The sequence below is a fragment of the Mytilus trossulus genome, unplaced genomic scaffold (genome assembly GCF_036588685.1).
Source record: "Mytilus trossulus isolate FHL-02 unplaced genomic scaffold, PNRI_Mtr1.1.1.hap1 h1tg000261l__unscaffolded, whole genome shotgun sequence".
NCBI lineage: Eukaryota > Metazoa > Mollusca > Bivalvia > Mytilida > Mytilidae > Mytilus > Mytilus trossulus.
The window spans coordinates 1-26883 of NW_026963321.1; the positions used below are offsets into that span (position 1 = coordinate 1).

The 26883-nt window shown below is 32.1% G+C and overlaps 2 protein-coding genes across 2 annotated transcripts in view; both read left to right on the top strand.

The window, feature by feature from the left end:
* Nucleotides 1-1183: 1183 nt before the first annotated feature.
* On the top strand, nt 1184-3211 carry LOC134701720 (uncharacterized). The gene is made up of 2 exons (XM_063562855.1): nt 1184-1855; nt 2165-3211. The coding sequence occupies exons 1-2, from the start codon at nt 1184-1186 to the stop codon at nt 3209-3211; spliced, it is 1719 nt and encodes a 572-aa protein (XP_063418925.1).
* Nucleotides 3212-11614: 8403 nt separating this feature from the next.
* The window catches only part of LOC134701703 (fibroblast growth factor receptor 2-like), a 44065-nt gene continuing 28796 nt past the window's right edge, over nt 11615-26883 (top strand). Inside the window, exons 1-7 of the mRNA XM_063562836.1 lie at nt 11615-11655; nt 12116-12305; nt 14054-14180; nt 19069-19256; nt 20859-20994; nt 22982-23178; nt 23656-23819. Of these exons, the coding sequence (XP_063418906.1) occupies nt 11615-11655; nt 12116-12305; nt 14054-14180; nt 19069-19256; nt 20859-20994; nt 22982-23178; nt 23656-23819 (1043 nt within the window). The remainder of the gene's footprint in view (nt 11656-12115; nt 12306-14053; nt 14181-19068; nt 19257-20858; nt 20995-22981; nt 23179-23655; nt 23820-26883) is intronic.

A 26883-nucleotide genomic window follows, 5' to 3' on the forward strand; every position in this document is an offset into this window, starting at 1 on the left:
ACCCCAAGGCTCCATATTAGGCCCCCTTCTGTTTATATTATACACCAACGACCTTCCTATTTATATGAAAAATTGTTGCACTGATTTATATGCCGATGATTCAACCTTACATCTTTCTGGTAATTGTTATCAAACTCTTCAGTCAAAGGTACAAGAAGATTTACATGGTGTAGAGGCATGGTGCAATGATAACAATATGTTCATCAATAAAAATAAAACAAAATATATGATTATTGGAACGAAGCAAAGAGCAATGCCACATTACAATGAGAGTTGTTTAACTATTAACAATCAAGTGATATAATCTTCCACATGCGAAAGTCTTTTAGGCATTAAAATTGACCCTTCCCTCACATGGACAACCCAAATTGACTTGATCTGCTCAAAAATATCATCTAGACTATATCTACTATTAAAGATTAAAAAATTTCTAAATCTAGACTGCAGAAAATTATTCTATAATGGTTATATCTTGCCACTTATTGATTATTGTTGTATAGTGTGGAGTAGTTGTAGCAGTGAGGGTTTAAAAAGGATATTAAAATTACAAAAGAGGGCTGCTTAGAGATTAATACTAGAAACAGACCCATTCGCTCCTTCTGCACCCTTATTCAAACACTTAAACTGGATGACAGTTGAACAGAGAATAAAATATCATAAGTTAGTGATGACATTTAAGTGTATTAATAATGATGCCCCATCATATCTTACTAACAAGTTTCATTATGTTTCAGACAGAAATCCGTACCCCTTGAGAAATGCTGTTCAAGGAAACCTCATACTCCCTAAACCAAAAACAGAATTATTCAAAAAATCTTTTATGTATTCTGGACCATTCTTGTGGAATAATTTGCCAATACCGTTAAGAAATATTACAAATATTAATTCTTTCAAATACAAAATAACAGATCATTTATTGAAATCAACCTAGCTGTATAAATAATATAAAAAACTGATCATGTCATCATGTTTATTTTTTCATCACATTTTATCAAGTTGTATTGAACATTATTATCACACTTGACTTTTTATGCTAATGTATGTATGCAATGTACTAGTATATGTTTGTGTTTTGTTTGATTTTTCATTACGAGGGCCTCAGGGAAGATTAGTTATATAGCTAACTGTGTAACCCTCTTAAAATAAAGTATTGTTGTTGTTGTTGTTGTTGTTGTTTTATGATATGTTGAACAAGGCTTTAGATAAACATGCTCCTGTTGTTAAAAAGAGAGTTAAAAGGGACAGGCAGCCTGAATGGTATAACAGTGAAATCATTTACGCTAGGAATATGAGAGATAAATATAATGCACTTGGTTTATGGAGTGAGTATAAATTTTGGAGAAATAAAACTAAACAAATTGTAGATAACTCAAAAAAGAATTATTATAAAAATATGGTAAAAGACTCCAATGACCCTAAAACCTTATGGAAATGTCTTCACAGTCTGAACCCAAAAGTTAAAAATACACCATATGAGTTAACCACAGAAGATAACAATACAACTAAAAGTAAAAAATGTATAGCTGATACTTTTAATAACTTTTTCACTTCCTGTGCTGAAAAACTAAGAGGACAAGGAAGTTATACACCTGTAAATAAAGCAAATTTTAGTAATCTAAGTAAATTTGTTAAAAATAAATTACATAAACATGAAAAATTTTCTATACCACCAGTGAACATGAATGAGCTATTTAATGAATTAGCAAAACTTGATATAAATAAAGCATCTGGTATGGATAATATTGGACCGAAAATCCTAAGATTAAGTGCCCCTTTTATTGCATCACCTCTCACATATATATTTAACAGAATGATAGATACTGGTATATATCCTTCATTACTGAAGAATGCTAAGGTAACACCAGTTTTCAAGGATGGTGACAAGTTTCTAGCAACAAATTACAGACCTATATCTGTTCTTCCAACTTTATCAAAATTAATAGAAAAACATGTTTCTAATAAATTGTACAAATATTTATCAAAACTTAAACTTTTACACCCTACACAATCTGGTTTCAGGCCGCAACATTCTTGTCAAACTGCACTTATCAATATCATTGACAAATGGTTGCAAGAAATGAATGATGGTAATTTAAATCTAGCAATTTTCTTAGATTTTAAAAAAGCTTTTGATTTGGTAGATCATGATATTCTTTGTTTAAAGCTTAAAATTTATGGATTTAGTGAGGCTTCTGTTAGTTTTTTCAAGTCATACCTCAATAACAGAAAACAGCAGGTAAAAATTTGTAATGTTTATTCTGAACAACAACATGTAAAATTTGGTGTCCCCCAAGGTTCTATACTTGGTCCCCTATTGTTTGTACTATTTATAAATGACCTTCCCTTATGCATTGAAAATTGTGAAACAGACCTATATGCTGATGACACCACTCTTCATAAATCTGGGAAAAACATAGAAAACATACATGATGATGTTCAAGAAGATTTATACAGGGTTGAAGAGTGGTGTAAAATGAACAACATGTTCATTAATGCAAATAAAACAAAATGTTTGGTTACTGGAACAAAACAGAAACTATCAATTCAGACCTGTCAACCAAACTTGATAATAAATTCAAAAGTATTACAAAATTCTTCATGTGAAAAATTATTAGGTGTTAAAATTGACAACACACTTAACTGGAAAAATCAAATTGACCAAGTTTGTGCTAATATATCATCCAGAATATACCTTCTTTCTAAAATAAAGAAATTTTTAGATATAAATGCAAGGAAAACATATTACAATGGGTATATTCTTCCCTTAATTGACTACTGCTGTATTATTTGGGGTGAATGTAAAAATGAAGGGATAACAAGAATTTTAAAACTCCAAAAAAGGGCAGCAAGATTAATTCTAGATGCAGATCCTTTATCCCCCTCAGCCCCCTTATTTAAAAAACTTTGGTGGATGACAGTTGACAATAGAATAAAATACCACAAATATTTACTTCTATATAAATGTATGCATATGGAAGCACCAATGTACCTAGTTCAAAAGTTTAAACTGAAATCAGATAATAATCCTTACTCCTTAAGAGGCGTCACTCAAGGTAATCTGATAGTTTCTAAGCCAAAAGCTGAACTATTTAAGAAATCCTGTGCTTATTTTGGATCAGTATTATGGAATGGACTACCACACACAATGCGTAAAGCTCAAAACACTTTTACTTTTAAGCAAAGTATCAAGAAGTACCTAACACATCCCTGATAAGAAATGTTTGCTACAATGTATTTGTATATTTTTTATTTTTTATTTTCATTTGATTTTTTGACTACATGTATACATCTTAAACAGCATTATATCTTATGTTAATAACAATACATTGAACTACATGAGTGTAAATTAACTATGTGTAAATATCTGTTTTGATTGTATTGTAATTTGTATGTCAGAGGGCCTCAGGGAAGATTAGTTTATTGTAACTAACTGAGTTTACCCTCTTTAAATAAAGAATTTATTATTATTATTATTATTATTATTATTTGATATACAACAACCTTATCTTAAAAGGAAATTTATGTTTTGCACTCAATGACCCCACCCAACCCATTTTTTGGGGACGTCAACTTGATATTTGAAATGTACGCTTTACAGACTTTCATTTAATATGCAACAACCTAGCCATCTGAGAAGTTTGAATTGTTTGCACTAAATGACCCCACCCTTTACCCTGGGATGAAAAAGGGGTTTAAAATTTTCATTTTTAAGTAGAGTTTATTAAGACCTTCAATTTGATATATCAGATGACCCAATTTGACAAAGTGCCAAAAATGATGGTGTTTTTTTTCCATGGAATGTTTTTGGTATTTGGTCAAACATATAACTATGTTAACCTCTTCAATTTCTAAAACATTTTAAGTGGTAACCTGTTGTTGACTCATAAATACATGCCTCCGCTCGCAAAATTTGAAACTGCCTTATCTCTAAAACGACAATAGATATCTCAAATCTGTTAAATGATAAATAATCTGCAGTTGAAGGACAACATTGGTGACCTTTGACCTTGGGTGCAAATTGAAGGTCACATGAACTTAAGATTATTGGTGTAGGTCCCAAGTCTTTACGACTTCCAGTTCTCGTATATATTTTTTCAAGGGAAATAACTCCTTATAAGGGTTAACAACAAAATGATTGTATATGTTTATTAACATTGCCATCTGGTCTTGTACATGTTGCCGTTTTCAAATTGATTCTATCTTGAATACTTTTTGAGAAAAATGCAAAAGAAAGAAATTGCTTCAAAGGGACATAACTCTCATAGGGAATGATGAAATCCTTAGCAGCCGCATATGGGAACACATCATGATGAGATCTAACTATTGTCCAAATAAGGTCATGATATCTTCAAAAAATCTTGAGTGCAAAAAAAATATGCTCTAATTTCAAGCTTACATATTAAGAAAACGAAAAGAGTTTGCTGCATACATACTGTGTCATAAATGTTCCTCTCGACAAGCTCTACATTTTATACACACGCTCAATAATGTCCGACCGTCTGTTCAAAAGTTGCATCAAGATAATCCAAAAAAGTATAGTATTGTGTGTATATCTTTGACAAGGTAACAGATATCAACCTAGTCTGGTTTAGATTTTTTTGTTTACCTTCATATTATGTTATTTAAGTTTGTTTGATGATTGAATGTTTAAATATTAAGCTCCTCCCTTAATGCCTATCATATATAAAGTATTTGCGCAAATGTATAAATACTTAGCATGCTTAGTGTGATTTTTTTTCTTTTTGTTTTAAATAGTATTTTTGTACATGTATAAATTTTCTATTTCCAAACTTTCAATATAAAGAATACAAATTATATCATATCTTTATGAGGTATAATGGCCACAGACCACATTTAATTCCTCTATTAGTTCTTAGAATATCACTCCTCATACTATATTTAAAAGTTTGTGATTGACATATAAGAATCTGTCTAAATTTCATATAATTTCATATAGATTTGACAATTGATATGTCTTATAAGGGAGCTACCATTTGATTTTTATGGAGGGGGGGGGGGGGCTAGGATGAAAAATTTTGTCCTGCATTTTTTTTAGCTGTAATCTCGAGATCGCTCTGTCCTGCCTTTTTAGCTCACCTGGCCCGAAGGGCCAAGTGAGCTTTTCTCACCACTTGGCGTCCGTCGTCCGTCGTCGTCCGTCGTCGTCGTCGTCGTTAACTTTTTACATTTTGAACTTCTTCTAGAGAACCACTGAATGGAATGAAACCAAACATGGCATGAATGTTCCTTATGAGGTGCTGACCAAGTGTTGTTACTTTGTAGCCAATCCATCATCCAAGATGGCCGCCAGCGGGGGACTTAGTTTAACATAGGACCCTATGGGAAATGCATACAAATGACTTCTTTTAGAGAACCACTGAATGGAATGAAATCAAACATGGCATGAATGTTCCTAATGTGGTGCTGACCAAGTGTTGTTACTTTGTAGCCGATCCATTATCCAAGATGGACGCCAGCGGGGGACTTAGTTTAACATAGGACCCTATGGGAAATGCATACAAATGACTTCTTTTAGAGAACAACTGAATGGAATGAAACCAAACATTGCATGAATGTTCCTTATGCCGTGCTGACCATGTGTTGTTTCTTTGTAGCCCATCCATCATCCAAGATGGCCGCCAGCATGGGACTTAGTTTAACATAGGACCCTATGGGAAATGCATACAAATGACTTCTTTTAGAGAACCACTGAATGGAATGAAATCAAACATGGCATGAATGTTCCTAATGTGGTGCTGACCAAGTGTTGTTACTTTGTAGCCGATCCATTATCCAAGATGGCCGCCAGCAGGGACTTAGTTTAACATAGGACCCTATTGGAAATGCATACAAATGACTTCTTTTAGAGAACCACTGAATGGAATAAAACTAAACATTGCATGAATGTTCCTTATGAGGTGCTGACCAAGTGTTGTTACTTTGTAGCAGATCCATCATCCAAGATGGCCGCCAGCAGGGGACTTAGTTTAACATAGGACCCTATGGGAAATGCATACAAATGACTTCTTTTAGAGAACCACTGAATGGAATAAAACCAAACATGGCATGAATGTTCCTTATGAGGTGCTGACCAAGTGTTGTTACTTTGTAGCCGATCCGCCATCCAAAATGGCCGCCAGTGGGGGACTTTTGAATGAAATTAAACATGTTCCTTTCCTTATCAATGAGGTTGTGTTGTCACTTTTAGCCAAATTTTATATTTTTTCATATGATTTCAAAAACCCAAGTAGAATCAGGTGAGCGATACAGGCTCTTGAGAGCCTCTAGTTATTTTTCACTCTGTTTGGTCCTGCCTTTTTTTTTTTTAGTTTATCCTGATTTTGTTTTACTTAAATCGTCGTCCTGACTTTTTTTTTGGCAAATGTCTCATCCTGCCTTTTTTTTTTACTCAAAACTCCTGTCCTGCCTATTTTTTCAAATTTCATCCCATCCACTCTTAACTAAAACAACTTCGTAATAAATTCACACACTCAACGCTAAGCTGGCTAGGCAAGATACTTTTGATGACTATCATGACTATAATCCAGAATGTTATATGTTCCACTGCATTTTCAAGAGTTATTCAATCTATAACTGCATAGCATAATACTGCTTTTATTTTAAAGTTAAAAGTGAAATTGGATTTGGTTGCCGAAAGAATTTAAAGTATATGGGAAAGGACCTGAAATGAAATTATATATAAGCTGATCAATTCTCAATTTGTGACTTGACTTAGAAAGCTTCACATAGGGATAGGCTGAATGAGTTTCAGAATATCTAGCATAAGTTTTTTATTTTATTAGGGCCCCGCCTTTAGGCGGGTCGCCCTATAGTGATCCGTAAGTCTGTCCGTCCGTCCGTAACACTTTAACTTTGTGTCCGCTCCATATCTAGAGAACCGTTATGATTTCATACTTTATACTTCACATGTTTATTAACCAACACCAGAGGGTGTGTCATGATGTATGTACAACTTCCTAGGTCAAAGGTCAAGGTCAAAAACTTTAGTTTCAGTTGACAACCCTGTGTCCTGTGGTGAAGATCGTGTCCGCTCCATATCTAGATAACCGTTATGATTTTATACTTAATACTTAACATGTTTATTAACCAACACCAGAGGGTGTGTCATGATGTATGTACAACTTCCTAGGTCAAAGGTCAAGGTCAAAAACTTTGGTTTCTGTAGACAACCCCGTGTCCTGTGGTGAAGATCGTGTCCGCTCCATATCTAGATAACCGTTATCATTTCAAAGTTTATACTTGACATGTAAATAAACCAACACCAAAGGGTGTGTCATAATTTATGTACAACTTCCTAGGTCAAAGGTCAAGGTCAAAAACTTTGGTTTCAGTTGACAACTCCATGTCCTGTGGTGAAGATCGTGTCCGCTCCATATCTAGATAACCGTTATCATTTCAAAGTTTATACTTGACATGTAAATAAACCAACACCAAAGGGTGTGTCATAATTTATGTACAACTTCCTAGGTCAAAGGTCAAGGTCAAAAACTTTGGTTTCAGTTGACAACCCCGTGTCCTGTGGTGAAGATCGTGTCCGCTCCATATCTAGATAACCGTTATGATTTTAAAATATACTTAACATGTTTATTAACCAACACCAGAGGGTGTGTCATGATGTATGTACAACTTCCTAGGTCAAAGGTCAAGGTCAAAAACTTTGGTTTCAGTTGACAACTCCGTGTCCTGTGGTGAAGATCGTGTCCGCTCCATATCTAGATAACCGTTATCATTTCAAAGTTTATACTTGACATGTAAATAAACCAACACCAAAGGGTGTGTCATAATTTATGTACAACTTCCTAGGTCAAAAACTTTGGTTTCAGTTGACAACTCCATATCCTATGGTAAAGATACAATTTTTTAATGCACATTATTCACAGCGGGGCCCACAGAGATGGCTCCCATCTCAATGATATCTAGTTTCCTTGTACGTCAAGAATCATAACCACTATGACTAAAATGAAACATTGGTGGTAAAATGCATTTTTTTCGCTTTTGAAAATATGACAGATTAAATGGAATTTTTAAGACACTCATTAATGTATATTGAAAAGCAAAATTATCGTTGGGGAAAGATTTTAAGCAAAAACAACAGGTGAGCGATTCAGGCACTTGAGAGCCTCTTGTTATATTTAGTAATAGGATTACTATATTTGGTATATATCAGGGATGGGCACGATTACTGATAAATGTAATCGATGATTACATGAAGGATTTTTGTGCAATCGATTAATAATCGATTACTCAAATTTTAGTATGTAATCGATTACAATCGATTACATTACTTTTCGATTACTGTCAATTACATGCTTCAACATTTCAACAAAAAAATAACATGCCTGAGTAAAACACAATTACAAAATACCAAATACATCATTTAAGGCATTGTTTCTAAATTAGAAGTTAATAGCTGTTATTTTTGTTTAGATCAAATCTCTTAACATGCTTAATGAAGATTAGAAATATTTAAAAATCTTGAAATTTTGACTTTCAACATAAATGTAAGATGTCATCGCATTGCAACAATCACTTATTCATAACTAATTGTTTTTAAAAAATTTTGCTTTCTTACTGACTTACGTTAGCTTTTTTGTTTTCACTCTTAAAAAAAAAAATTATGCATAGTTAATTATAATGTTTAAGGAAATATAAAAAAAAAGTAGAATAGTTAATCAGTTCAGCTAATTTTTAAGATCAAAATTATTATTATTATAATGACATGCATGATTTAAACCTTTTGTTTGGATAACCATCCTAATTACAGATTATAAAACTGCCACTGGAGTACAATTTATAACCTGGGGCTAAATTTTCTTCTTAATTAGACATAAGATAATTGAAATAAAAACAAAGTATATTTGTTATTGATTAGAAGACTTTGATCATCTCATTAGTAAAGGCAAGAATGTTGTTAAGATTTGTTAACTTCTCCAATCAAATTATATACAAAATATATCTATAGTGTCAAAGGGATACATGTATCTATTTCTAAAAAAGAATTGCAATGCATTGCCATTTGTTCATTGTTAAAAGGATTTTGTGTTCTTTTTTAATTTAACTTATATATGTTACAGTAAATAGGTGAAATTAGGAATTACACGTAATTACTAAACATTTCAGTAAATACCTGTAATTACTTGCCAATTTAGTTATTACATGTATTTACTAGTTGTTTCAGTGATTACTGGTATTCACTGATTTTCTTTGTCATTTTTACAGCTATTTACTAACTTGATATTTTTGTTTTAAAATTAAAGATATAATCTAAGATACAAAATAAGAAAGTAAAAGGGTAGGTATTTTAGGGCTGACTTAATTAAGGATTAATGAATATAAGGCACACCTTTAGTGGTTGTGAATTGAAACTGAAAAATGGTTGTTTTAAAAGTATTGAAACTCCCTTAATATCATTTGCAGCATGCAAGACAATGATATCAATCCAAAATTGAGATATACATTTTGTGAGAAGTTTATAGGCAACTTTGCCAGCTCTTTTTGATGATAAACATTTGATAATGCCAAATTTGGTTGAATAATTCTTAAAATCTCATAATTTCTTTATATTGCAAACTCCATCAGGCATACACTGCTTACTTCATTTGCTTTAATATCTTATATTAATCAATTAAATCAATCATATTATGTCCTTTTTAACCTATTTTTAATTTACTTTACATTATGTTTGAAAATTACATTGTAATTGTTCTGCTCATTTTGGGTGCCGTGATTGGCAAATACAATATTTGTTGTTTGTTGTTGTTGCATATAAACTTGCCCAATGACATATGTCTAATTCCTTTTACAAAATAGTTTTATTTACGACTTCTTTTGTCAGACTGTTGTGATAAAGCTGACATTCTTCACAAACAAATTCATACAATTTGATGGTGTTAAGAGTCACATTTCATATTTTTGTGTTTCTCTTTTTTATGAGTTTTTCAAGACCTCCAAACTCCAGCTTATATATTATTACCTGCAACAAAATTTTATTATTGTTTTTCACTATGTGGTTAAAGGTGTTTAAATTTTGACTATAATTATGAGATAATTTTCAAGAAGTAAATTTTGTGAAAATAAAATCAAGTTTTTCCGTATTTTACTTATAAATGGACATATATGCCAGTTAACATTACATTCACATTGTGGTTAAAGTTTTTAAAATTTTGATAACTTTCTCAGAATAACCTGGATTTCTACCAAACTTGGACAGAAGCTTGTTTATGATAATAAAATAATATCCAGAGGTAAAGTCTGTAAAAAAAAATCCCTTTTCATATTTCCTTATAAATGAACTTGGTTTTTTTTCCAGTTAACATTACATACACTCTGCGATTAAAGTTTTTTTTAAACATTTATTAGATTTCATTAACCATCCTGGATTTTAACCAAATTTGGACAGAAGCTTCTTACAGCACTAGTCAAAAGATTTGATATTTCCCCCCATTTTTGTTGAGCTTGTGACTAACAGCTAAAGTAGGCGAGATACTGGGTTCTGCGAAACCCTTACAGTTTTAAATCTGAATACATCGGTAACCTATCTCCAGCTAGGTGTTGAATTGAAGGTCACATGAATACGTTTTCAATGAGGTCCAATTATTCACTTGCAAGTGCAAAAAAATCATCAACCATGTTTCTCTGCTTATTTTAGTAAAATAGAACCAGATTGACTGCTAAAAGTGAATTATAATTTCACTATATAATTTACATTAATGATTTAACAAACAAAAAAATCATATTTAATTTATTTTATATCTCATAGCTAATGCTCTTATAACAAAAAAGGTACATTTTAGGCTGATCACTTTTTAAGAGTACTCACTGATCTTCTATAGCTAGAATTACCATAACTTTTGATCAGTTTACCATATTACAACATTGTTTTAACAGTTAGTAAATAGGTGTAAAAATTCATTTTAAAATTAGTAATTACTGGTAATAACTGGGCCGTTTCAGGAATTACTTGTATTTACTAAGTACATCGGGGATTACATGTAATTCCTAAATTTTAGTAATTACATGTAATTCCTAATTTCACCTATTTACTGTAACATATACATGTTTATCATAACATTTAAGAAATCAACTGTTTATCTATTCTAAGCTTTAATTTCAACTCTGATTGAAAATGATGTTTTCAGGAAATTTAATACATAAATAAGCTTACTACTTTTAAAAATGTACTACAGAACTTAACAAAAGAAGGACACATTTCTTATTTTAGATCTATTTTATTATTTCAAATCTATTTTCTTATTTTAATATTAAAGCTATTGAATTATTGACAAGCACATACATCTATTTGTTTCAAAAGCTAGATATAAAGTAAATTTAGGTAGGGGATCTGGTTGCTCATAATGCAGCTTGAGACAATATAGATAGAAATAAGACAGTTGCTTAACTCTCAAGTATTGTTGATGCATAATATTTTATCTGTACTACAAAGTGATAACATACATATTTTCCTCTGAAATAGGTTATTTTTCATCAAACTATTTTACTAAAGTAATCGAAATGTAATCGAAAAGTAATCGATGATTACGTACATCCAAATTTTTGCTGTAATCGATTAAATTACGATTACATGTAATCGAAAATGTCTTCGATTACAGATTACTGTCGATTACTTGAAAAAATGTAATCAATTACAATCGATTACGATTACAGATTACGATTACCCCATCCCTGGTATATATGTGTACCCTTTAAGGTCCTCATGTCTTTGAGACAGTTTTCACTTAACCTTGACCTCATTTTCATGGTTCAGTGGTCAAATTTAAGTTTTTGAGTTTTGGTCTTTTTTCTAATGTTTTATGCAATAGGTCAACTATAGACCTGTGTCATCTGACCTATACCTCATTTTCATGTCAGTTGTCAAAGTGTATTAAGTTTTTAAGTTTTGTCTTTTTTCCTACACTATAATACCATTTAATAGGTCAACTATATTTGGTGTATAGAAATATCTTATGATGTACATGTCAGTCTGACCTTGACCTTATTTTCACGGTTCATTGCTCAGTGGAAAATTTTTGTGTTTTGGTATGTTTTTCTTAAACTATATAAGCAATTTATGTCAACTATATCTGTTGTATTGAAGGAGTGTAAGCCGTGTCTGTCTGTCTGGCACAGGTCCACCAGTTTTTAAAGATAAAACCAATGGAGAGTGGATTGCCAGACCAGAAATGTCTACTGTGGAAATTAAATGTGTTGCTTGTGGAAAACCAAAACCTACCATTAAGTGGTATAAAAACAAGCAATACATTGATCCTGGCATGAAGGGAGGACACGTAAGTAACTCGAGAAAAAATGATTGAAATGAATACATTGATAAGAATTGTAAGACCAAAATGATAAGTATGCACAAAGCAAAACTAATTTCATTCAAACCATGTGGAACTCAACTTTGGCAATGACTTTTTCAATTAGTAAATAGAAACAGTTTAAATTGCTATTCATGAAATGATGACATTAAAAATTTGAAGTAGATTGAAGTGGTGCAGCTGGATGTTTAAAATTATTAATGTTGTCAAATCCCCATATAAATATTTGTGAAGTCATTATTATTTGGTTATTCTGATGGAGAGGTAAAAGATACCCAAGAGACATTCAACCTCCTATGCTATTGACAAGCTTAGTCGTAAACAGCGCCATGGCAAAAACTTAGAAGAAACAGTAGACTACTAAATGTTACATATATTGAAACTTAAAAAGACTTCACAACATGAGCTCTACCAAAAAGCTGTGTCATGATGTCAGACCTGTGTTCCAGAAGTGTCATCAGAATCTGCTTTTTATGTGACCAACAACAACAACAACAATACTTTATTTTAAGAAGGTTACACAGTTAGCTATATAACTAATCCTCCCTGAGGCCCTCATCATGAGAAATCAAACAAAATGCAAACATATACATTGCATACATTAGTATAAAAAGTCAAGTATGATAATAATGTTCAATACAACTTGATAAAATGTGACATGATGACATGATCAGTTTTTAATATTATTGATACAGCTAGGTTGATTTCAATAAATGATCTGTTATTTTGTATTTGACCCACATTATTTTGCTCATATTTTTGTTCTCAAGTAATAAATGTAGTTACATTTAAGAATTTAGTTTTTGTAAAGGAGTAGGTTCAGTAAGACCCATTTTTGGCCCTAAAATATAGCAGTTTTACAAAATTGTGAAGAAATCTTGAATCTATTTATTGGAAAGTAGAATGCTCCTGCTACACAAATATGGGCTGTTTTTGACAATACAATGCACATATATCGGGTACTAACATCATTAAGTCATGCTAAATTACTGAAATCTTCACAATTTTAGCATTTTAGTTAAATTTTAGATGGTTTCCATCTTAAACGAAAGTGGCCGCCTTCATGTTAATTCATAATATTGAAATGTAAGTTGTATTTGATGATAAAACATGACATATATAAAGGTTGAGAATGAACACGACTGCAGCCACTTTCATTTTTGACAAAAACAATCTGAAAAGTGACGTTTTTTTGCATATTTGATAGCTTTTCATCTCTAAGCTTGAATCTGTTTTTGTTTTTAAGGACTAAATCAGTTAAAATCTTTCACATAAACTTATTGAATCAATTAGATAGACACTTAACTGTTTAAAAAGTGTCCAAAATCTTTCGTTAAATGAACATGAAAGTTGAGGCCAAAATCTGCCCTTACCGGACCTTCTCCTTTATTGGTGTGTGAAAGCATTGACCCAAGTACATATTGTATGAAATGTATAAAAAAGTATTATGACCAATTACGTCATGATATTGTGACACCATTCCAAGGAATTATATCTATAACATCTTAAAGATTGAAAAAGAAAAAAAATGTCTGCCATGTATAGTTGTGAAGAAAAAAAAAAAAACCGGAGAAGGCCAATGGCTGTTCACAACGTCTTAAAAATTGATTTAATACATTATATTAACATTGTTTATGTTTTCAAAATGTCTAAAAAAAAAATATATTTATTCTTGATATATGTTACAGATTTAAAAAAAATATGTATATTTTCAGTACCATATAAGAAAATGGAAACTTTCTATTTTAAATTTGGAAAAAATGGACGAAGGACAATATACCTGTGTATTAGAAAATACACAGGGTATATTAAATTTTACCTTTAAAATTGAAGTTCTTCAATGTAAGTATAATTTGAAAATTGTATGAATACATTTTATTGAGAAATAAAGTAGCAATATTTTCTGGAATCTAGTAGGTAATCATATTTTTTTGAATCACTGATCTAGATTACTTTTGACAACTATACAGATGTTGATGGTGTCAATTAAATAATAAATTCCATAAATACTTGGTTTACAGTAAAAAAAAAAGCTGATTTGTAGAGTGTTTCTTTTTAGCTCACCTGGCCACCACTTGGAGTCCGTCGTTATCATCCATTTTAGTCGTCAATAACTTTTTACATTTGATTTTCCTCTAGCATGTCTAGAGAACCAATGAATGGGATGACATCAAACATAGCATGAATGTTCTTTATGAAGTGCCGACCAAATGTTGTTGCTTTGTAGCCTATCCATCATGCAAGGTGGCTGCCAGCAGGGGCCTTAGTTTAACTAAGGACCCTATTGGAAATACATACAAATGTCTTCTTTAAAAGAACTATTGAATGCAATGACACCAAAAATAGCATGATTGTTGTTATGAGGTGCTTACCAAGTATTGTTACTTTGTAGCTGATCCATCATCCAAGATGGCAACCAGTAGGGGACTTAATTCAACATTATGACCCTATGGGAGATACGTACAAATGTCATCTTTTAGAGAACCACTGAATGTATTGGAACCAAAAATAGCATGAATGTTACTTTTAAAAATGAGGTGCTGACCAAGTTTTGTTACTTTGTAGTCGATCCATCAACCAAGATGGATCCAGCGGGGGACTTAGTTTAACATAGGACTCTTTGTGAAATACATACAAATGTCTTCTTTTAGAGAAACACTGAATGGAATGACACCAAACATTGCATGAATGTTCTTTATGAAGTGTTGAAAAATGTTGTTACTTTGTAGCTAATCCATCATCCAAGATGGCTGCCAGTGGGGGGACTTAGTTTTACATTGGACCCTATGGGAATTACATTCAAATATCTTCCTTTAGGTAACCACTGAATGGAATGAAACCAAACATAGCATGAATGTTTCTTATGAGATGCCGAACATGACTGTGTTGTTACTATGTAGCCAATCCATCATCCAAGACGGCTGCAAGCATGAGACTTATTTTCAAATAGGACCATACGGGAAACACATAGAAATGTCTTCTTTCAGAAAAACACTGAATGGAAAGAAACCAAACATAGAGTGAAATTTAAGGTCTTAATGAGGTGCTGACCAAGTGTTGTTACCTATCAATCATCAAAGATGGTTGCCAGTGGGGGTCTTAGTTTAACATAAGACCCTATTGTATATACATACAAATGTCTTCTGTTAGATAACCACTGAATGAAATGAAACCAAACATAGCATGACCAAGGTACTGAACAAGTGTTGTTATTTTTTAGCTGATTTATAATCCGAAATGGCCACTAGCCTGGGACTTAGTTTAACATAGGACCCTATGGAAAATGCATACAAATGACTTCTTTTAGAGAACTACTGAACGGAGTGAAACCAAACATGGCATGAATGTTCCTTATGAGGTGCTGCCCGAATTTTGTTACTTTGTAGTCGATCCATTATCCAAGATGGCCGCCAAGGGGGGACTTAGTTTTACATTTATGTCCCTATGAGAAAAACATACAAATGTCTTCTATTAAAGAACCACTGAATGGAATGAAATTAAACACAGCCAGAATGTTCCTATGAGGTGCTGACCAATTTTTGTTACTTTTTAGTAGATCTATCATCCAATATGGCCACCTCAGCAGGGGACTAAGTTTCACATAGAACCCTACAGGAAATACATTTAATTATCTTCTTTTAGAGAACCATTGAACATGTTGAATGGAATGAAACAAAAAATAGGATAAACATGAGCTTTATGAGCTGCTGACAATGTGCTGTTACTTTGTAATTGATCCATCATCCAAGATGGCCACCAGTGTGGACATAGTTTAATATAGGTCCGTCCGTCGTCGTCGTCGTTAACTTTTACAAAAATCTTCTCCTCTGAAACTACTGGGCCATATTAAACCAAACTTGGCCACAATCATCATTGGGGTATCTAGTTTAAAAAATGTGTCCGGTGACCCGGCCAACCATGGCTAAAAATAGAACATAGGGGTAAAATGCAGTTTTTGGCTTATAACTCAAAAACCAAAGCATTTAGAGCAAATCTGATAGGGATCGAATTGTTAAACAGGTGAAGATCTATCTGCCCTGAAATTTTCAGATGAATCGGATAACCCGTTGTTGGGTTGCTGCCCCTGAATTAGTAATTTTAAGGAAATTTTGCTGTTTTTGGTTATTATCTTGAATATTATTATAGATAGAGATAAACAGTAAACAGCAATAATGTTCAGCAAAGTAAGATTTACAAATAAGTCAACATGACTGAAATGGTCAGTTGACCCCTTTAGGAGTTATTGACCTTTATAGTTAATTTTTAACCATTTTTCGTAAATCTTAGTAATCTTACAAAAATCTTCTCCTCTGAAACTACTTGGCCAAATTAATCCAAACTTGACCACAATCATCTTTGGGTTAGTAGTTTGAAAAATGTGTCTGGTGACCCGGCCATCCAACCAAGATGGCCGCCATGGCTAAAAATAGAACATGGGGTAAAATGCAGTTTTTGGCTTATAACTCAAAACTCAAAGCATTTAGAGCAAATCTGACATGGGGTAAAATTGTTTATCAGGTCAACATTTATCTGCTCTGAAAATTTTAGATGAATCGGACAACCCGTTGTTGGGTTGCTGACCCTGAATTGTTAGTTTTAAGGAAATTTTGCTGTTTTTGGTCATTATCTTGAATATTATTATTGATAGAGATAAACTGTAAACAACAATAATGTTGAGCAAAGTAAGATTTACAAATAAGTCAACATGACCGAAATGGTCAATTGACCCCCTTAGGAGTTATTGTTCTTTATAGTCAATTTTTAACAATTTTCATAAAAATTTGTAAATTTTTACTTACATTTTCCACTGAAACTAATGGGCCAAGTTCATTATAGATAGAGATAATTTTAATCAGCAAGAATGTTCAGTAAAGTAAGATGTACAAACACATCACCATCACCAAAACACAATTTTGTCATGAATCCATCTGCTTCCTTTAATATTCACATAGACCAAGGTGAGCGACACAGGCTCTTTAGAGCCTCTAGTTTTTTTACAGAACCACTGAATGGAATGAAAGCAAAGATAACAATATTTAACCAAATTTAGCCTCAAACATTATTTTAAGTACATTATTTTAAGTATCTGTTATGATTTTTATCTTTTTCAAAAACCCTAGTAGTGTCAGGTGAGTGACACAGACTCTTCAGAGTCTCTAGTTGACAATTATTTTTAAAGATTTGATTTTGCACATGAAATATAGAAAATCATGCATACATTATCTCTGATTCTATCATGAAATTCTTCAAACCCTTTGAGTACACACCTTTGGTAAAATAGGAATACATGTATATTATTTTGGCTGTTCAGATAGTACTTCGTATATGTTGCTTTTTTATGAATGAGCTACCAAAAGTCATAAAAGGGTGACATAAGAATATTAGCAGAAAATTTTACAGAAAATAAACACTTGTGAAACTAAAATAAACACAAGAAAACATAAATGATGATGCTAAAATGTGTTATAAGCCATTTTTTTATACGACCACAAATATTTTTTGTAGTAGAATATTGTTTTCACATCTTTATCAACTTAAGACACAAAAGGCCTCATGTTTGCGGCTGTCACAAGTCAGGAGCTTCAAGCCTTTGGTAGTCTTGTACGATTTTTATTTTTTGTTTCTTGTGTATAATTTGGAGCTTAGAATAATGTCCATTATCAGACAATAAAGACAATAACTTGTGTTTAAATGTATAAATCTCTCTGAAATTGTACCTCAAGATTCCATATCACAAGGGAAGGCTAGGATTTAGTTTGCGGTATTTGCCTCAAATGTTACAGAATAAGGGGCAAAAAAGAGACCAAAACAAGCATTTTTTCTAGTTTCCAGACATTAACTTGTGTTTAAGTGTATGGATCTCTCTAAAATTTTACTGCAAGGTACCATTGCACAAACTATAGGCAGATATTGAGTATAGAGGAAATTACTCAAAGGCGTTTTAAAAATTGGAAGATGGTGTTATAATTTTTTTAATTTTTTTTTTGTCTTAAGGTGGTACCCAACACTTTCACTAAAATTAATTTGGCTTGTTTAGTTTTCATAAAACTTTGCCAATGTATTTACATTGACCTTTTAACAAAAATATAAAAATTTAAATTTTTTTTGAACCAACCGTTTTGTCAGAAAAATTACACTGGTTATATAGCAGTTTGAGAAACAACAATTTTGATCATTGAGAAGCTTAATATTCCCTTTACAACACAATGTAATTAAAACGTTTAGCTGACTTTACAGAGTTATCTCCCTGTAGTGTTAGGTACCACCTTAAGTAACATTTTCAAATTTCCATTGTTTATTTCTGATATCTTTATGTAAAAGTAATTGCTCAATAGCTAGAAATTTGCAATTGCACAATAGCAAGAAATCTATATCTTGCACAATATTGCCAAATAACAAGAAACAAGAAAAATCTAATTACACAGTTTGCGCAATAGAAAGAAATCTTCTTTTGCACAGTATTGCGCATAAACACAGTATAACGCAATTACACAATAGCAAGAAATCTTCAATTGAAATTTTATATAAATTTTTTAACCAATTTCAAATTGTTAGATCATTTCCCAAATTAATTTTGTGTGAGAAACATATATAAAATACTTTATTATCAATTAAGTTTAATCTTGTCACTAATTCAGTTTTCTCCGTTCTTTTACATCTATTTAATAGTGTATTTATTCATGGAAACGGCAAAAACTGTAAATAATTAATTAATCATATATATTAAAAGTGACAATAATGACAAAACCAATTGGTTTGGGACCAAATAACCAGACAGTTCAAGCCGGGAGTGATGCTAGGTTTGAGTGTAAAGTGTTGAGAAATGACCTACAGCACCATACACAATGGTTACAACAATACACAGTCAATGGTTCCTATCGAGACGATGAAAACCAGCCATATGTCAACATCATACAGGTTAAATGATTTTCTACTAAAAGAATTATTTTCATTATGACAATTTTTGGCGAGCCTGCGACTTTTCTCACAGAAAGCTAGACATAGTGATAGTGATCCGGCAGCAGCGGCGGTGGCATTAGCTAACTTCTTAAAAGCTTTGTATTTTATAAGATGGAAAACCTGGATACCTCATACTTTGTATATAGATGCCTCATGTCAGTCACATGTCCAATGTCCTTGACCTCATTTTCATGGTTCAGTGACTACTTAAAGAAAAGTTCAGATTTTTTGTAATGTTAAATTCACTCTTATTATAAGTAATAGGATAACTATATTTGGTATGTGCGTACCTTGCAAGGTCATCATGCCTGTCAGACAGTTTTCACTTGACCTCGACCTCATTTCATTGATCAGTGAACAAGGTTAAGTTTTGGTGGTCAAGTCCATATCTCAGATACTATAAGCAATAGGTCTTGTATATTGGTGTATGGAAGGACTGTAAGGTGTACATGTCCAACTGGCAGGAGTCATCTGACCTTGACCTCATTTTCATGGTTCAGTGGTAAGTTATATTAATCTGAAGATCTGTTTACTTTTTTGTGATGATTCTTTATCTTATTTTAGAGTGATCATGTTTATTAAAAAAAAAAAGGAGGAGTTTTACATGTTGTGCCGTATCTCAGAAACTATTTATGATTATTCCATAAATCTTCACACACTTTTTAGTTATATTAAAACCACAAAAGGAAGATTCAGATTTTTTTTTGGTGGTGATGGTCCAAACTGTTTAGGAATTACGGGCCAAGACCAGAATTTTTCTATCTATATCTATATAGTCAATCTAGACTTCAAAAAAAGAGGGACGAAAGATACCAGAGGAACAGTCAAACTCATAAATCAACTAAAATAAACTGACAACACCTGGCTAAAAATAAAAAAGACAAACAATAAGAACACATGACACAACATAGAAAAATAAAGAATAAGCAACACGAATCCCATCAAAAATTGGGGGTCATCTCAGGTGCTCCAGAATGGTAAGCAGATTCTGCTCCACATGTGGCACCCGTCATGTTGCTTATGTAATGACAAGTCCAGTAAATAGTCTAATTTAGTAGGTCACATTCATGAAAGGGAAGGGGATTGTAGTAACAACATAAGGAACATATCCGATATCATTTGTGAAACAGTTATTTCATAACTTTAACTTATTAATACCTCAAGTAGAAGGTTGCATTGGGATTTTCACACCAAAATGTATGTCGCTTGAAAAATGTCTCACTGAGTCATGAAATGTTTACAGATATTGTGTGTCTGAATGATCTTGATGTGAATGTTTCTTTAAATTTAATTTCTTATTGTCTGTTGATAAGTTTATCTTGCTGTTAAAAAGTGTTATACAATAGTATATATACATGTGTATATTTAAAAAAACTGACTGCATGACAAATCTCAAGTGAATTAAGAAAATAATGTGATTCTAATTGTCTAGTTTATTGAAATATTTTCTTCTTTTTTCACTTTTTTGATAATTTATTGTCTTAGTTCACTTTTTTGAAAATTTTGCTTTTCAATGTTTTATATACTCATCCTCTAATGCTGTTTTATTTGATATTTTAGCAATCCATGGTGAATTTAAGTCACCCAGAAATACTGACAATAAAGAATGTAACAAAAGATAATGCTGGATGGTATGGTTGCTTGATTTCTAATCCACTTGGTAGATATTACCAGACTGCCTGGCTAACAGTTTTAGGTAAAGGCTTAGATAAGAATGAGAAATGTTTGTTTTTCACCAAGAAATAATGCGTCTTAGAGCAAAATATTCACATAAAAATGATTTAATCGTTTGGAGAATTTAATTATCAATTTTCGATTACATCATTATCAATAAATTTTTTATAGACTGTCATAAAAATAGGAGGTTTGGCATCATGAAAATTGGAAATTAATGTACAGTTTTTTCTAAAAAATTTAATTCTTTTAATGCCGCCACAACTGAAACGTCATATTATTTTACCCCTGTCAGTGTCTCTCTGTATGTCCGTCCCATTATGGGTGTACAGTTATTCCACTTAACTCCTCCTACAGTTTGAATTCTAGGAAGTTTTCACTCTGATGTCTGTTTGTAGTCTTTGTACATGTATTGAAGGTGTGCATGTGGTCAGGGTTTTGATTTTGTTTAATATTTGCTCTTAATCATTTTTTGTAGTAGTTACTTGCATAAGGGGAGCTCGCATACAGATAATTGTCCTACAGTTAAATGCTAGGAAGTTTTCACTTAGTTGGTGGTTTTTCCATTTTTTGTGCATGGGGTCAGGATTTTGATTCTTATTTATATTTGCTCTTTTGGGTGATAATATAATTTACCTTTGTCATATTTTAGGTAAAGTGTTAGACAGTTATTTTTAAATAAGACTTTGCATCTGCAGGGGCATCATTTGTGTCTGTCAAAGAAATCCAACATTGACTTTGCTATAAAACAGTTTCAGAGTGAAGTGTGGCCAGGGATTTCACTTAGTCTAGTTTGTATTGTGTAATAATTAAATTTTGTATGTCATACATGTGATTCTTCCGATGGGAGTCGAAATCTCTTGTTTTTCAGACCCTCTTCCATCCTTCCCATTAAAATTTGAAATCTACAACTTTTGAAAATGTCAACATCGAAAAAATTTCAGTAAACATTTTTGTTTACAGAATTAAAACTGACAGGGTAAAACTCTTGAGAAACTCGAAATTGATATCGGAAAAGTCTGTAAAAACAGAAGGTCGATCACCATTTCTTTTTCTTGTTTTTGTGTCGTAAGGTAAATAGCTTTGAGTAATCAATGAAGGTGTTTATTATTAGACTATATACAGCAATAACAAATTATTGGCAATTACCTGGTCATCAACTAGCTAGTTTAAGACACACGTCTGGATGATTAAAAGTGAAATACTGACAATGGATTAAGATGTAAAAAAAAAGACTTTAATTTGATGCTGTTGAAAACATTGAACAGTTATAGTTACCAAATACCCTAGCAGCAAATTAAAAACAACCAATTATCTAGCCAAATTTTCTCTGCCTGGAGATCTGATTTTAAATTGTACAAGTCCAGTGCCATTGGGTCAAGATCATGCTTACTACACTTCTTGCCAAGCTGACTATGGTGACCCTAATGACTTTACCAAACATATTGAGACAGCTACCTACCAGAAAGCCACTGCTCAATAGTGTTACCAAAGTTGACATTATGTAGCTTAAGCAGAGATACTTTTTACCAACTATATATGATGGCTGATCACTTTATCTTAACTTTATATATGTAATAAATAAATATTTGAAACCCCCTTATCTTATATTTCTATCAAGTAAAAATGGCTATGCAGGTGCTTAAAGTATAGAACACTTATAAAAAAGGAGAATAAGCAGTTTTAACACCAACAAAAATCATGGCGTTCATCGTTAAAAATGTTGAATGTGATACACACTTTAGAGTAACTTATCTAGTGGGTTATTCAGTGTGCACCACATTTTTTTTAATGATATTATTCCTTCATAAACAGAAAAAAATATTACAATCATTCCTAAAATAAAGACTTTTAACAATTAAAAGTTTGATGAGGAGGAAAAAAGGATTGAATTGGTTATAAATATTGTAGATAAGCCAGCTATTGAGCTGACACATATTTACCATTTCCTTTCAAACATATTATTTCATCTTTTGAAAACTTTTTAATTACAAATACTTTAATTGCAGATGAACAAGCAGAAGCAGTAGACATTAGGTCAGGAGGAACAAACGATAAAGAGCAAATAGTAATCTACATTATCGGTGGTGTCGCATCAGTAGTTGTTCTCTTCCTGTTACTCCTGATATTTAAATGTTATAGACATTACAAGAGGGTACAGTCCAGCAAATATAGAAATGTCAAGAGAGTAATTGTCATGACACAGGCTAGTTTCAATATTCAAACATATTTTATTACTGATAATTTCAAATACAAGTGCACAAAAAAAGAATATGTTTGACTTATTCGGTTATAATTAGGAAATGAAGTTTTATGAGGAAGTTGTCTTTATATGGTGTAAAAGTTACAAAGTATAAAGTCTTAGGAAAGGAAGATTATTGAGATTCATTAAATGTTCATCAGTAATGTTTAGATTATGAAAATAAAGATATTCAATCTAGACAGAATCTAATTTAGTTTTAAGGAAGTTTTTGTCAATTTTAGATTTGAATATTTATAACAGCTTTGCATCTGGACTTGCTTCATTTATTATTAGCGATAGTCTGTGTGCTCTTCAAACTTTTATGATGTTTATTTCTATTACAAAATCATGATAATTAAAAAAAATGACATGAATCTGCACACAAATTTGAAACAGGTATACATTTTAATTTCATATCAGAATGTTTTGCATCAATTCCAGAATGAAAATTACCATCCATACAAATCTTATGATGGTACACAACCATTTGTTTTACCCACAATCAGAATTGAACCTGGTCCAAGAAGACGCTTGTCATCTGATTTGACCATGATGTCAGAGTATGATCTCCCTCTGGACAAACACTGGGAATTTAGACGGGAACAGTAAGTTAAAGCATAACATTGACCATTCCATGAAAGTTATCATACTGTAAAGACATATATATTGACTCATGACAACATTTTAACTTATATCTGTCGACCCACAAATAGCATTGCTCACTGTTTCTGACATCCAGATTGTTTCTTTGGTTAAAAGCTGTATAATGACCTGATATTTGATTGGTTGTATCAATTTTCAGATGAATTCAATAGATATTGTAACCACTGTAGTATGAAATGTAACAAGAAGTTTTTCCAAAAACTCTTTTTTTCCAAGGTTTAACATTTTCTCATATATATACTGGAATCATTAGGGCTCAACAATAACACTTGTCTGATTGTCTTGTACTACAGGATAAAAAGGTCAGACAAGTAAAAGCTATATCAATATTAGTTTAATTTAACAGGTTTATATGCTCTTATAATATACTAGATTATGGAGTGTGTGTCAGAGCGAGAATATTTAGTCAGACGTCAGTCGCTACCCTGATATACCCTATCTTTTTTATGCCCCACCTACGATAGTAGAGGGGCATTATGTTTTCTGGTCTGTGCGTCCGTTCGTCCGTCCATTCGTCTGTCTGTCTGTTCGTCCGTCTGTCCCGCTTCAGGTTAAAGTTTTTGGTCAAGGTAGTTTTTAAAGATGTTGAAGTCCAATTGACTTCAAACTTGGTACACATGTTCCCTATGATATGATCATTCTAATTTTAATGCCAAATTAGAGATTTTACCCAAATTTCACGGTCCACTGAACATAGAAAATGATAGTGCGAGTGGGGCATTCGTGTACTGAGGACACATTCTTGTTGGGTAATTAATACAGATAGCGTTTTTAGCCGAACAGATTTATCATTTTTTCATAACTTAATTCATTGTATGCTGGTTCATATCCTGGACACCAGTCTTTGCTCCTTTCTAATATAATTCACAAACAAAAAACAAATAGGAAGCTTAGAAATGGAAAAATATTAAATACTTAACTCGTTCAAAGGGTATCTACACGTCTCAATCTTCAAAATCGCCTATCTAAAATTTTACCATCGCTAACATTTTTAAAAATAAAAATCGTGGTTGCCCTTCTATCGATAAGTGTCATACCAAAAAATGAGTAACATGTCCCCGTCTTTCCACCAACAATACGGTAAGGTCCACACTTAACGGTTGCGCATTTTCTTTAAAATTTGAAACTGATATAACTTGAAAAAAAACCAGTCTTATTTATTTACTCACATGAAACAAACCAGGATGCGGTATTCAGTACGTAGGTTAAACTGGTCGATATTTATCTAAACGCACTCAAGAAAATAACCCAATACATTCAAAAGTATCATTTATCAACACCTTAAGAAGCACAGTCATCCTATCAAATATTTAGCAGTTCAACCTTTGGAAGAAGTAAATAAGCAGCCTGGTGAATCTCATTCAAAGTTTGTACAATCACGGAAAATAATTGAATTAAATTAGATTAAAAAATATCAAGAACCGATACTGTTAACATTTTGGATATTGTTTCTAAAACTGTTCGAAAAAAAACATTCTACGGTCGTAGAAAAAATCACAATCAAAGAAAATTTCGGACCAATCACACCAGTATTTCGGACCTAATTTCTATTCCAAAAAACAACGGCAGACATTATCTGTTAACAAAGCTCTGTTCATTACCGATTACGTTTTTGTAATAAGTTAAATAAAATTTTAGAGGATTGCAACACAATTTCATATAGCAGTCCTAAGTACGAAATTGTTCAAATTATAATGGCATATTGTTATTCTAAACTGTTTCCTAAAATTGATCGTCCTGAAGATCATAAAAAACATTTTATTAAAATAAAGTATGTCAATAAAGGTTTTGATTTTGTAAATATTGCTGGTATTTTTAACAACCATTCTGTTAAAGAACAAATTCCTGGATATTTTGATAATACTGAGCTCCCTCTTATTTGTTATATTTACAAGAAATCTACCCGGAAATTTGTGTTTAATTATAGCCAATTGTGTAAAGATTTTAATATCAGTGAAAATACACCTACTTCATGTAATTGCAGTAATTCCAAATACATTTATGGACCAATTTCCCATGTTATAACAGGAGATCTTAACATATTTCAAGACGGAGAGTTAAAATCATTCCTCAGTAAAGGACCTAATTATCTTCACCAGTCAATTTATAAATTGGAATGAGTGTCGTAATATCATCCATGACTCACTCTGTACTTACTGTATGAAATGGATAAAACTGGAAAAAGCTGACAAAAAATTCGACTTTAAAATAAAAACACGATACAAATCCAATGAATTTACATTGACATGCCTATCAGACGGTGCCTCATATGCAAGTCTGATTTGACTTGGCATTGTTAAAAAGTAGATCCTAAGTTCTGTGACATGACTAGTTTCAGTTTTTCTTGACTCATAATTTTTGAAAAATATTTCAAAAGATATAAAACTAACTTCTGTTCTATTGTTTTAAATTTCTTTTGTTCCTTGAATCAACTTATAATGCAAAGTCCTCCTGGACAAGTTAAAAAAAATGTTATTGTAGAGGCCTGATCATGCAATACAATGTGAGAAACTTGATTTTCTGGTAATTTTTTAAAAGAGCAAATATAACATTCTCACATTACCTAGATAAAAAAAAACATGTGTCTCGGTACAAAATTGTTCAAAAGCCCTGAAAATTGTAAATCATAAGTAATAAATGGTTTAACCCATTAAAACATTTAATCCATCACAGTCAGGAATCTGATGTACAGTATAGTTGTAGTTTGTTTATATAATTTATATGTGTTTCTCGTTTCTTGTTTTTAGCTCACCTGGCCCGAAGGTCCAAGTGAGCTTTTCTCATCACTTGGCGTCCATCATCCATCGTCGTTAACTTTTATAAAAATTTAACCAAACATGGCCAAAACATTATTAGGGTATCTAGTTTAAAAATTGTGTTCAGTGACCCGGCCAACCAACCAAGATGGCCGCCAGGGCTAAATATAGAACATAGGGGTAAAATGCAGCTTTTGGTTTATAACTCAAAAACCAAAGCATTTAGAACAAATCTGACATAGAGTGAAAT

Coding starts and splice junctions, on each gene's coding strand:
- LOC134701720 (XM_063562855.1), top strand. CDS start 1,184: ATGTTGAACAAGGCTTTAGATAAACATGCTCCTGTTGTTAAAAAGAGA. Junction 1,856..2,164: donor CATTACTGAAGAATGCTAAG/GTAACACCAGTT, acceptor CTTTGTTTAAAG/CTTAAAATTTATGGATTTAG.